Source organism: Panthera uncia, chromosome A2, assembly GCF_023721935.1.
Source record: "Panthera uncia isolate 11264 chromosome A2, Puncia_PCG_1.0, whole genome shotgun sequence".
NCBI lineage: Eukaryota > Metazoa > Chordata > Mammalia > Carnivora > Felidae > Panthera > Panthera uncia.
In genome coordinates this window covers 109962719-109975598 of record NC_064816.1, presented here as the reverse complement: position 1 = coordinate 109975598, position 12880 = coordinate 109962719, and the positions used below count along the sequence as shown (strand labels likewise).

General features: G+C 42.3%; 1 protein-coding gene across 2 annotated transcripts in view; it reads left to right on the top strand.

Moving 5' to 3' along the window:
* RAPGEF5 (Rap guanine nucleotide exchange factor 5) overlaps positions 1–12880 on the top strand; it is a 225900-nt gene that overhangs the window by 193765 nt on the left and 19255 nt on the right. For both annotated transcript variants that reach the window (XM_049642887.1, XM_049642886.1), the window contains 4 exons: positions 2461–2583; positions 4562–4740; positions 9939–10029; positions 12169–12219. In XM_049642887.1, coding sequence (XP_049498844.1) covers positions 2461–2583; positions 4562–4740; positions 9939–10029; positions 12169–12219 — 444 coding nt within the window. The remainder of the gene's footprint in view (positions 1–2460; positions 2584–4561; positions 4741–9938; positions 10030–12168; positions 12220–12880) is intronic.

The window sequence follows — 12880 nt, the reverse complement described above, 5'->3', positions numbered from 1 at the left end:
GACTCCTGTTGTGTGTATAATTGAGGAATGTATACACCATATTGGTTAACCAAAACTGCTTATAATAGAAATATTTTATGTGAAATTACCTACAAGTATCAACCTACCATAATATTAATCATAGTCAGTTTTTGCACATAGTACCAGACAGGTGCTGAGTAATTTACATACAGTATCTCATGTAACATTGCCAATAATCCTGTGACATTCAGAGAGGCTGAGTAACTTACTCTCACTTCCTACAGCCAAGGAAGGGAAAGTGCTAGGACTCCAGTTATATTTGGCTCTGAAGCCATTACACATGCCTTTCCTTTGTAGGTGGTGAGGGAGCAAAGGAAAGGAAAACTTTTGTCTTACTAGGGTCTTTCCACTTCTGAGTGTCCTTCAGCAGGTCGCAGGTCCTGTGTCTGTACATGATGTAATTCTGTCAGTGAACTGTGACAAACACAATGCTGCACAGCATCCTTGAGCAGATAATGAGATTGGCTTGACTTTAGTCCTCACTGTAAAGGAGGACCATCTACCCTGCGGCTGCTGTGGAGCTCCTGGTGATGAAGGAGACCTACACTCTGTCTCCCATGCCCTTCTTCCTCGTGCTCCCCATAGACTTGGCTGCAGTTCCCTGCCATGCACACCTAGAGCTGTCTCCCACCATGGACCAGAGCCAGCTTCAGAAGAGTGGGAGGCAGGCCTGAGCAATGTCTTAGTGGAATAAGTAGGTGCTCACTCTGAAGTATGTTCCGAGATGAGCCAGGTGCCATCTTGCCCTCAAATGTTTCCCGCCACCACCTCTGTGAACCACCTAAAATTGCCCTGTCGGAACCCCAGCTTTCAGCATTTTATCCCCAAAAGAGTTCAGTTGAAACGGAATATTATAAGGGTAGGATAACATGTGGAGCCACTAGCATGCACTATATTTACATACTGATTAATCCTCTTGGAGAGCAGGAGTTAGAGCCCTGAATGAGTGGGATAGAGAAATAGAAAGTGTTTCTTGGAGAGGGCTGTGGACAGCCTTGGGCAACGAGAGGGCAGTACCAGGGTGAGGGATGCATTTAGGGAGAAAGGAGGAGGAATAAAAAGCCAAATCTCCAAATTAGTATGCCGAGATTTATGTTATTTCCCAGCTCTTGGCTCTCCCTGTGAATGCCTACAGCGTAGCATGGCATCTGGCTGATTCCAGACTAATCAGGCCCTGAGAAAGGTGGGCTTCCCTCTCTCAGCACCTCAGTATTTGCATGCATTTTCTCAGTCCGCCCTCATCAAGTACCACGCTGTGTCCCACTCTGGCCTACGGGCACAATTTGAACCTTGACCTGCTCTGAAGAGAATCACATCTGTGGAAAAGCTCTCTGAAAGTCTTTTGTCATTTGTTTTTGTTTTTTTTTTCAAATTAGGAAACGTTTTCATAACAGTAAACCTTGTAAAATGCCAATAATTTTGCAGTTTTTAAATAGGAATTAATGTTTATAATCTGAATTCCCTTCGTCCTGTCATGTCCTTAAATTTTGCAAAGTCCCATTCTTTTTTTTCCCAAGTCATTAACAATTTTAACATCATTAGCTATTCAAATTGTGTGTTTTTTTTAAGTAAACTCTAACCCCAACATGGGGCTCAAACTCACGACCCTGATGAGATCACATGTCCTACTGACTGAGCCGGCCAAGATGCCCCTGGAGAATTTACATTTTAATTAGAAAATATCAAATATTTTGAAAAGATGCCAAATAACTTTTAATAAATTTAACAGTGTCCAAAGATTTAAAGTTGTGGTGGCATTTAATAATTTCATGCCAGATTTTAAGGAAACAGTATTACCAGACTCATACCTATTTGTGTAGGGAAAGCAACAGATCCTTAAAATAATCATCTACCATGGGGTGTAAATGAAGTAACATTTATTTTTTTATTTCTTGTTTAAATTTGTATCGCTTTCCACAGGCATTTTAATAAAACTTGTAAATGTGTGTCTGGGATGTGGCTTGTTAAACATATTTCCTGTAAAAGCCATGTCTGTCTTTATTGAAGTGCACCATGACATTTCTTTTGTTTGTTTTTATACTAACCTGCTGGCACATTAATTCTTACCAGAAGCCAAAGTGATTTCAGGGCTTTCGCTTTCATTATGCTGTCTGCTGGGGCAGTGTTTTATAATCAGATTTGTAGATGCACGTGCATGCGCGTGCGTGCGTGTGTGTGTATGTGTGTATGTGTGTGTGTCAGGGGGGAGGGGCAGGCTAACTCAGTGAAGTATCATTGATCACATTCTACTGTTTCCGAGGCTGTTTCCCAATTTGGTTGCATCTTACCGAAGATGAACAGACTAGGGAAAATATTAAGTGTACCCAGACAAGATGCCTTTCCTAATCTGGGTTTCTAGTGCCTTTCTGTGGCCAGCCAGTTCAGTGCCAAACATCTGGGAATTGCTGAGGGTCCTTTTGCTTCTGTCTGTTGGTTTAGAACCCATTTGCAGAAAATGAGGAATCACAGCAAAGGTCGATGAGGATTTTGGGAATGAACACGTGGGATCTTGCTCTGGAATTAATGAATTTTGATTGGAGTCTCTTCAATTCAATCCACGAGGTACGTGAGTAGTGAAAAGATAAAATAAATGGTAGTGCTATTTCACTGTGAATTCTTCTTCGGAGAACATTTGTGTGTGGCTAGGTTTTAAGAAGATCCATCATCTGGTGATGCAGTTATGCTTAGGATACCATAGCCCAGAGATATTTGGGGACCTTAAATATATTGAAAGACTGACAGAAACCTAGGAAAATCAGAATACATGATCATGCTTTATTTGTTCCTTATATAACCATACCTGTACTGTAGTATAAATATGCTATGTTTTTATATGTATGGATATATATGTATTTGCATGTTTATGAAGCTCTAGGGGGGTTGAAGAGCCATTTTACATTTGATGACTTTAATACTGATCCTTTTATTTTTTCTGTAAAGTTTACTGTATGTATACGAGAACCATATTTATGTACTTACCTACATACACATACAGCCATTCTTTTACTCAAAAACATTCTATAAATTTAGATTATGCTACAGGACATAAAGTACTTTCTTGAAAACTTTGAGATATATTTCAAATTTTTATGTTCATCAACCCTCCCTTTAAAAGACAGCTTAAACATTTATAAAATAGTAGGGGCAAAATGCTACTGACAGTTAAGGAATAAATGTAGCCAGTGGAAAAGGCTCACAGGAATCAGGAGATGAAAAATGAGACAGCCCTCTGCAACCATATGTTGCATTTGCTTTGCCATGTAGTAAAATGTTTCATTACAAAACAGCCTTTCCTTCTGAGGAAACTAGCGCAACTTGAGGACTTGAGCTTCACTTTCACTTTGGAATGTCTTTTAAATGTCTTCATATTTTCTCATTAAAAACAATTCCAACATTATTGTAATCTAAATTTTATTTTGCGCGCGTGCGAGAGAGAACGTGCACCTGTGCACGCACATGAGCAAGGGAGGGGCAGAGAGAGAGAGGGAGACAGAGAATCAATCTCAAGCAGTCTCCACACATCAGTGCAGAGCCTGATGCAGGGCTCGAACCCACAAACTGTGAGACCATAACCTGAGCCAAAATCAAGAGTCAGGCACTTAACTGATTGAGCCACCCAGGTGCCCCTATAATTTAAGTTTGAGCAAGTAGTGAACTCATTCAAGCTAAATGATTTGTGCCTTTGGAAATGTTAATAGAATAGGACATGTCCCTGCTTGTACTGCTTACTCAGTGTGAGAACTGGCGTTACTTCTGCAAAACACACAGTGCAGACGCACCCCTGTTCCTCTCTGCACCCCTGTTCCTTTCCCTGCAGGGAAATCTCCCTGTTCCTCTGCACATGGTCAGTCTCTATAAATAGTTGCTGGTTTTACTCAATTTTGTAAATTTTGGACGTTGCCGTAATCTTATCATTCTCTTTCTGTTTATGATTTTACTATATCTTATATCCGTGGTTCTCAAAGAGTGGGTACCCAGACCAACATCATCAGCCCCACCTGGGAACTTGTTATAAATGCAGGGTTTTGGCCCTACCACAGACATACTGAATCAGAAAATTTAGAGGATGGGCCCAACCATCTGCTTTAACAGACCTCTAGGTGACTGATTCACACTAAAGTTTGAGAACCTTGTCAGAAGACTCTACCTGTGAGAGTTTCATGTGCATCTTAACAAATACTAGTGACAAACATTTCCCTTGTTTTTGCTGATAGAGCAAGTTCAGGAAGTTTGGATTCGATTCAGCCTATGATTTAAACTTTAGAACTTACTAGATTTTCATGTAAAAAGGCATCATCTGCACTTTCTAAAAATAACGTTTATGGGCAGATTCCAGGTGAACATTATTTAATAAGATCTCTCTAAAACTACGTTGTTGATCTCTCTAAAACTCCGTTGTTTCAAATTGAATATGTTGTTATTCTCAAGACCTGTGATGCTGTGAGAGCTGCTACCTGAAGTAGCTCTGAAAAATGAACCAACTTTTGTATCAACTTGTGTTTGTGCTAAAAATAAATGCTGGTACGAATCTGCCTTTCAGCAAGAGCTGATCTACTTCACGTTCAGCCGACAAGGAAGCGGGGAGCACACAGTGAACCTCAGCCTTCTGCTTCAGAGATGCAATGAAGTCCAGCTGTGGGTGGCCACGGAGATTCTGCTCTGCGGCCAGCTGGGCAAGCGAGTGCAGCTGGTGAAGAAATTCATCAAAATCGCTGCGCAGTGAGTTCTGGCGCTGAAAAGCATAATTCCTCTCGTCTCCTTGAGAGAGTACATTTTTTTCCTTGTGATGATAAGAAGGGTTAGGAGGTAAACGTATAATACTGAGTTAAGTGACCAAATGATGGAAAAGGTCTCTTCTTGAATATTTATGTCTTTGCATTTGAAGTATTCCTGCTGTACAGTGTCAAAACACTGGCCTAAAGCAGTCTGCTCTGTGCTGCAGGATGATTAAGCAGGCAGCGCAGCACCCACATGCTCCATCCTGGGGCAACAGGGAAGGTGATGTGAGCAGGGAGAATCATTGCAAATGAGGTGCATTTGAGGATTCTGCTCTTGACTGCTTGATGCCCATGGTGTGAACTTGGCGAACTCTTTAGCAGGCCCTGCCCTGGTCAGTCCCAGCTGACCTCTGAGCCACACCCCCTGGGTGCAGCCACTGTGAATGGCTGTCTATCCCATACACACCATCCTCCAAACCTGGACATGTGTTGTTGGCTCAGCCAGAATGACCCCTTCCACCCTACAAATGGCTGCCATTCCTAAGACCTAGGTCAAATGTTGCTTCCTTCCTGAAGTCATCCCTGACTTTCAAATGCAGGATCAGCCATTCCCTATCCCACTCTCCCTCACACACATGCTTTTTCGCTTTTAGCTTCTTTATTATATTTTTTAACTTCTGTGTTTAGGTAGAATCCCTTCACTTGGCTGGGTTAGCCTCCAGAGGGCAGGGACCATTGCTAAGCAAACATTGTACCTGAGATGTCTGGGGCAGAACTTGGTAAATAGCAGTGACTCAGTAAAGGTTAGTTGAATGACATTTGAGTAACTTGCTGGGAGCATCTCTTCAAATACCAGGTTCGTATCTTGAGACTGCTCTTGAGGCAGCTTCCAACAGAAGTAGGCAGCATGAATCAGAATCTTGCCCAGTTCCCTCTGCCTCCCATCTTATTTCTCCTTTGTCTCCCAAAATAGTTTTTACATCACACCGTTTTGGAGTATATGTCCATGTAATGCATTCGGGAACTATATATTCATCATTCATTACATGTGCAGATCCATGCTGCGCTGACCCTGTGCACAATCCCTGGCTTCGAGGAGTCTGCAATGTGCTGGAAAGGATGCCTTGATAATTAAAATGGCTAATGTGCAGAAGAGAAGGGGGGGGGTGCCCTGTTCCAAGATCAAGTTCTGTTGGGGGCCTTAGAGGAAGGGAAGCTCTTAGGCCAACAATGTGGAAAAGGAGGATTGGAAAAAGATTCATGAGGAAAGTAGCATTCAAGTCTGTATTTGAAATCTGGGTGAACTGGACAGATAAGATTCCAACAGTTTACACTCTCCATGGAGGTGAACCTCACTGGAAGAGGGTGTTAGAGGGGCTCACTGGAGGCAGACCACATATGGTCAAAGAAAGGAACCTCATCCACTTTGGCCAGAGTGGAGGGGTATTTGTAAGAAAGGTGTGGGAGAGCAGGAGGTTGATCTGCAAAGGAAGATAAAACAAATTGTGAAGGATGTTGAATTTCAGGTCAAAGAGTTTGGACTGAATTAAGAAGACAGGGATTCATTACCAGGTGTCTGTGCCAGAGACCCATAGGAGCAGAGCTTTCCCCCAGGAAGGTTGATCTGGAAGTAGCACATAGACTGAACTGTAGGCAAAGAGACCCCACAGGCATGATATTTTGTTTACCTAGCAAGAGATGATGGAAGTACCTAGCCTGGTGTTTGGTGTTACTGACAATGGGAGGAGAGAGAAATAACAGAGACGCCTACATCTTGGATGGTTTTTATGGTGAATGTTCCTTTTTTTGATTTGGCCAGTGCATTCCAAACAGCCTGTGCAATTCATAAAGGTGAGGCTCTTTTGGATCAAAAGCTTTCTTATAAATGCCAGTTACTTGGAGAAACGGGATGTTAATGTCCCAAGGAGTAAAATGACACCACACAGCTTAGTTCCAGCATAAGATTATATCTATCCTCAGGGAAATGAAATATATTCACATCTTCTCCTTATGGCCCCATGCTCTTGAATTATTTACTGTACTGGTCTCTCTGTCCCCAGCCCATGGAATAGAATGCCAACAGAAACATAAAGTTAAATTCCTCATAATCACACTAGTAGGAATAACCAAGGGAAAACAGTAATTTCCATGATCATGAAGTGTCTCCCCTGCCTAAGGCATCTATTTGCATATTCATGTTTCCCTTCCTTCTCACCAACCCCATCCCCCACCTCTGTGGTTTGAGTGGAGTTTATTTCCTCACACAGACAAAGGAATGTTTGCTAAACTGGAATGTTTCAGTGTCAGTCTGTTCTTATCATGGAATGAATGAACCTGGGTAACAAAGGATTCCAGACTGGACTGGTATCCAACATTGGTACTGTATCAATTTGTCTTCTAGAGAAATCATTTTTTCTACTTACAGGTTCAGACATTAGTTATATGTGCTTTTTTTTTAATTATTATTGTAAGGATGACTTAAAAAAAGGCAATTGTTTATGGGAGCTAAAGATAAAACGATGAGAATTCTATCTAAGATTGCAGATAAATGGTGTTGAATAAAATGAGGAATAATAAACCTTTTTATAATGAATAACGATAAAACCATTTCCCCCAAGAGTCTTGTTTTCAACTCCAGAAAGTGCTGTGTGAAAAGCTGCCTGTCTACAAGGCTTTCAGGTGACGGGCAGAATATAAAAATGAAATACGTACATACTCAAGCCATAAGGAACTTAATGTCTAGTGAGGAATCACAGAACCGTGGAGCCTGGGAATGTGAGAGGACCTGGGAGTAAGCAAGAGCCTCCAGCTGACGTGCTGTGATGTAGGGGCTGGAGAGTTCTTGCTGACCACAGGAGCCTCTCACCTCAAATCATCACTTCAAGAGATGAGCTGACTGAAAAAGAAGGGGGTATGCCTGGCTAACTCAGTTGATAGAGCATACTCTTGATCTCTTGATCTCAGGGTTGTAAGTTTGAGCCCCACGTTGGCTGTAGAGATTACTTAAATCTTTAAAAAGTGAGAGAGAGGAATGGAGCTGACTCAAGTCTGTCCTGGCTGGTGTGAACTTTCCAGGGGTGTGATGAAACAGAAAGGGTAGACTGAGGGAAGTGGATGACAGAAGGGAAGCAGAGTCAAAGTATTGATGCCTTTAGTCACCAATGATTTACAAAAACAGGTGGATTTCTAAATCATTGACCAGAAGGCATCTTTATTTGTTTATCATGGAATATACCACATAGCGTTCACCCAGGAGAATGGTGGCAGAAACCGGATGAAGTGACCAATCAGACTGAGTCTTGAGTCCTCTTGCCTCCCCTCTAACTGCAGTCACTGGGCCCATGGAGACCCAGCAGTGGGGGGTCCTGCAGGACTGTGTCCACCCCACATATTCTGGACCCTAGGTATGGAGACAGCAGCACCTTTCCAGGCTCCACAATTAATGGGGATAGAACTTCGAAATGCTCCCCAATTGACCTTCTCTGCCCTGGAGCCCAGGCACAGCTGTATTGGGCAGTATCTAGCCCATGGGGCTGGAACTAGGAGCAGGCCACTTAGGGAGGACCTGCCAGGGCACACGCAGCTGTGTATGTGCCCCACATACACAACCCCGTGGGGGTCCTGCCACAACCCCAAGCATTCTTCTGGTTCTAAACTAGATACTTTTATACCCAGTCTGTGTCACTGGAAAGCAGTATAGTTTCTGGGGACAGTTTTTACCAGAACCTTTAAGTTCAAGGATAGCTTTTGACGAATCATGTAATGACTGGAGGTCTAACTTAATTAAAAGAACGATAGATAGGGGCACCTGGGAGGCTCAGTTGGTTAAGCATCCAACTCTTGATTTCAGTGAGGTCATGAGATCAAGCCCTGCATCAGGCTCAACGCAGAACTTGGAGCCTGCTTGGGATTCTCTCTCCCCTCTCTCTCCACCCTTCTCCTGCCTGTGCACATGCTCTCTCTCTCTCAAAACAACAACAACAACAACAAAAAACCTATAAATACAGTTGAAAAGTTTTATACACAGGGATACTCATTGTTGCATTCTGTATTGAATTGAGAATAACTTAAATGTCAATAATAGGGCAATAAGTAAACACATCATGAAATATATTTTTGATGAAGTTATAGAACCACTGATGATAGGGAAGAATTCATAATATATACTGTATCAGAGTATAATTGAAGAAGCAGGATACAGAGTTATATATACACTGTTCCCAAGTTCCATCTAAGATATTGGTGAAGATGTGATGGGAGAGACAGCATCTGGTACAAGTTAAGTTATTATACACCAGGTAGTTTTTATGCACTGGCTTACTGTTGAGCATTTTCATATTTCTTCATATTTATCAAATTAGAGTGATTTCTTAATTTTAAAAACTAGTCTCAGAGAAGTGTTTTTTTAACGCACCCCAGAAAAAGGAGTGTCTGCAGCTCGCAGGCTGTCCTGGCTGAACTGGGAGACCAAGCCCCCTCTGGGGGTTTTGAGAGTTTGTGGAATTTTAACCAATTAGGTTGAAGGGCATGACTGACGTTATGCAGAACAGATAAGCTTACAGAGTGAATGGAGCTCAATGGGATTTTATTTTGCGTTTTTTCCTCCTTTTTTTTCTCTAAATGAGAAATGTGGGACAGTATCCCCCATGATACATGCCATGTTTTATATAGATATGTAATACAGTAGCTATTTTGTTGATAGCAAGGAAAATGCATCTGAATGTCATGGGAGGGGAAGCTTGGACCACTGAGGTGGGAGGGGCTTGTCTGTCAAAACATAAAGACAGCATCCTGATTAAAGAGATGGGCAAGAGAGCTGTTATAATGAGAGTTTGCTCTGTATAAAGAAACACGAATTCATGAGTTTTCAGTTGAAATTTTAAATGCGTCATCCAAAATAGATATTTTAAAAGGAGGAATCTTTTGAGGCGTCTGGGGGGTGTCAGGAGCACAGATCTTTCCCTAGAGGTAAGGATGAGCCCAAGCATTTGGAATCTGTCCCCTGTGTTAGGAACAGTGGAGGGGATACCACTCCCCACCCATCGGGGCGGTCAGTGTGTGTTGGCCATGGGGCAGAGTTCAGCCCTGCCCTGGACATTGAATTCTGTGGCCTAGGACAGTCTTTTGGGCTTTATCTTTTGTGGCCTTCTGGCAAAAGCACGTTGCTCCAAGTACCTTGTACTTTCTTTTATTCCATAGCTGCAAAGCCCAGAGAAACCTGAATTCTTTCTTTGCTATTGTGATGGGTCTCAACACTGCTTCTGTGAGTCGGCTGTCGCAGACCTGGGAGGTGAGCCTTGGGGGCCCACATGAAAGGGGGAAGTGGGATAGGGACAAATAAAACTGAAGGGGAAACATGCCAACAAAAGGCCTTTATTTAAAATACATTGACTTAAATGGTTTAAATGAGGTTAAGTACCACTCAAAAAAAATGTTAAAAATGAATGTGTCAAGTAGAACTATTTTGATCACATGGTCTTCAGGATGGTTCTATTATATATATAATAGAACATAAATTGTACACACATGCATATTTGTTTTCTGCCCTGCTGCCATGATAGTGTGGTTACAGTCCCATGCTAGTCCTTTTGAAGTAATGACATATGTCCAGAGCAGATTTGTTGAGATGCTAATGAATTTAAGCTTCTGGTCCTTTCTCTTGCATTGCCCCGGGCATTGTGTTCAGTGGAGGATGTGTATCTTTGTAAAATTTGCAGACATAGAGTAATTTTGTATTCTTTTTTCCAAAGAGGGGCCCGCAAAGTAGTATGTTTCAGGCTTCACAAGTCAAGGCTCTGCCTCTGTCAGTGTTGTGTGATAATGGCCATTCCGGTTCTAAGGTGGAGAGGCCCACTCAAGTTAGTCCAAGTTCTGAACCGCAGACTATAAAGGGCCTATGAGAAAATAACTGAAACTGAGATGCCCCTAAATGTGTCTAGGCACAGATACAGGGCTCTCAGCCTCTCCCCGGGCCCCATCACCTTCTTTTTGGACTTTTGTTTCTTTCTCTGCCTCTCTGTTCCCTACTGACTGGCTACCGCACTGCATGCACCTTTTCTCTCCCTCATCCTTTTCTCTTTAACCATTCAGGCTTCTTTCTCCCTTATGACCCTGAGCTCCATGTGGCTCCTGTGGTCTCAGTTTCTCTCCAGCCCTCTCTGATTCAGCTCCTGTCACTACTCCATTCTGATGGTCCCCTGATTCAAACTCCTACAACCTAGGCCAGCTAGCTTTTTCTTACATTAGATCTCAACTCAGAGCTCTGAATAACGGGGATTCACTGTCTTTGCTTCAGGGGCCATACTTCATTGGAATGCATGGTGGTGACCTGAGGGTCAGGGTCACCGCCCCTTAAAGGAGTGCAAAAGAAAAGAAACGAAAGGTCTGCCTTCCCTGGTTAAGCAAACACGACCTGCACACACATTGTGAGATGAAAGGAGATGGCCAACAAAGGCCACAGTCAATCAGAGCAGGAGGGAAAAGGCCAGCAAGGGTCAGAAGAAAGTGGAATTTGAATTAAACCTGGAAAGAAGCTTTGATTTGCAGAAATTGAGAGGAGAAATAATTAAGTTCCAACAGCATGCATTTCATGCACATGTTGACTGCCTACCATGTACAGGGCACTCATCAGTGCCATGGCTGGTAGATAATGGGCCGGGCAAACAAGAAGAAGGTCTTGGACCAGCTCCACTTGGACCACAGAAGGGCAAGTGGGGACTCACAGCAAACCACGCAGCTAGAAAGGGGCAGAGTCAGAATTCAAATTCAGACTGACTGACTACTAAGTCAGTATGGAAGGTATCCAGTATTTCCCTTAATCGTGTCAGAGCTAGGCTGGAAAATCCCAGGTGCTTCTTGCTTGGGCCCAAATTTTTATTTGGGAGGATGGCATATGTTTCTACCCTCTATGATGTTGATGTGGTTGCTCTTTACTATTCAGTAGTAGTTCGTTCCCACTGACGTGCAGGCTTCATCACTTAGGGTTTTTATGGCCTTTCACCATTTAGCCCTCTGCTGTGAAACACAGTTCTATCATTTAGACAAAAAATGTCAGCCAATATTATTTCCCACTCAGCAAGAGTCTATAAGAAGACCAGAGCATTCGCCGAAGGTGGGATATGGAGCTGAAATTCAAGTTTGTATTAAAAAATCACCCGTGTGTGGAATGTCTGACCAGCTAGATTCCTGAGTCATGTAGCTGTGCATTATTTTAAACTGTCTTGAGCAGCATTCCCAAGGAATGTCACATTAAGGAATGATGAAGATTGCCTAGTGAGAAGCAAGTGGCGTAGAATCAAATGATAGAGGTATTTATGCTCAGAAATGGGACACATGCCAGCACAGCTTAGGAAAAGTTCCCCCTAGTGCCTCTGAAAATAACTGACTTCTTTGACCTTTTCCTTTTTGTATTTCGTTTGTTTGATTTTAGAAAATCCCTGGGAAGTTTAAGAAACTTTTCTCTGAACTCGAAAGTTTAACAGTAAGTAGCGAGCCAAAGGGGACTTACTCTTCAAATTAATGGATCGTAACAAATTTCCTTCTAGATTGTAATGGTCAGCACGTTGTCCAGTAGCTTAGCCTACATCACTTGTGTATGAAAATGTAGCTTTACTTCTTAAGGAATGAAGGAATGGACAGTTAATGCCTCTTCCCCTCCATGGAAAAAGGTAGTGAGAATGGTCCTTTTGACCTCATTTGGACAATGAAGATTTTTAAGTACCTAGTCCATTTCAAAGCTTACAGAATTAACTGGTATACATGGAGTGTGTGGTCAGTGTCTTATGCATTACTGTTTTCTCCTTTTTCTCCTTTCTACCATTTCTTAGATTTAGGGGTTTTTTTTAATGTTTCAGAACACAATAAAACAATGTGCTCTTACTTTCTGTGCATTGTCTGTGCATTATAAGGGAGGTGTTTCTTTGCAGTGTACCTAACAAAAGACTTTGGGGTTACCTCATGATAGAAATTATGCAGAGGAAACTGTACTTAAGAAACCTATTTGAGGAAAATAATAGGGCAATCAAAAGGTGCCTCTCTTTTGCAGTCATTTCCCATTATTGTAAACCAATAAGTTGACTTTCGTTCATTGCCTACATTTCTTGCCCTAATGTAGCGAGTTTATTCTCCTAGGAAACCTTTAT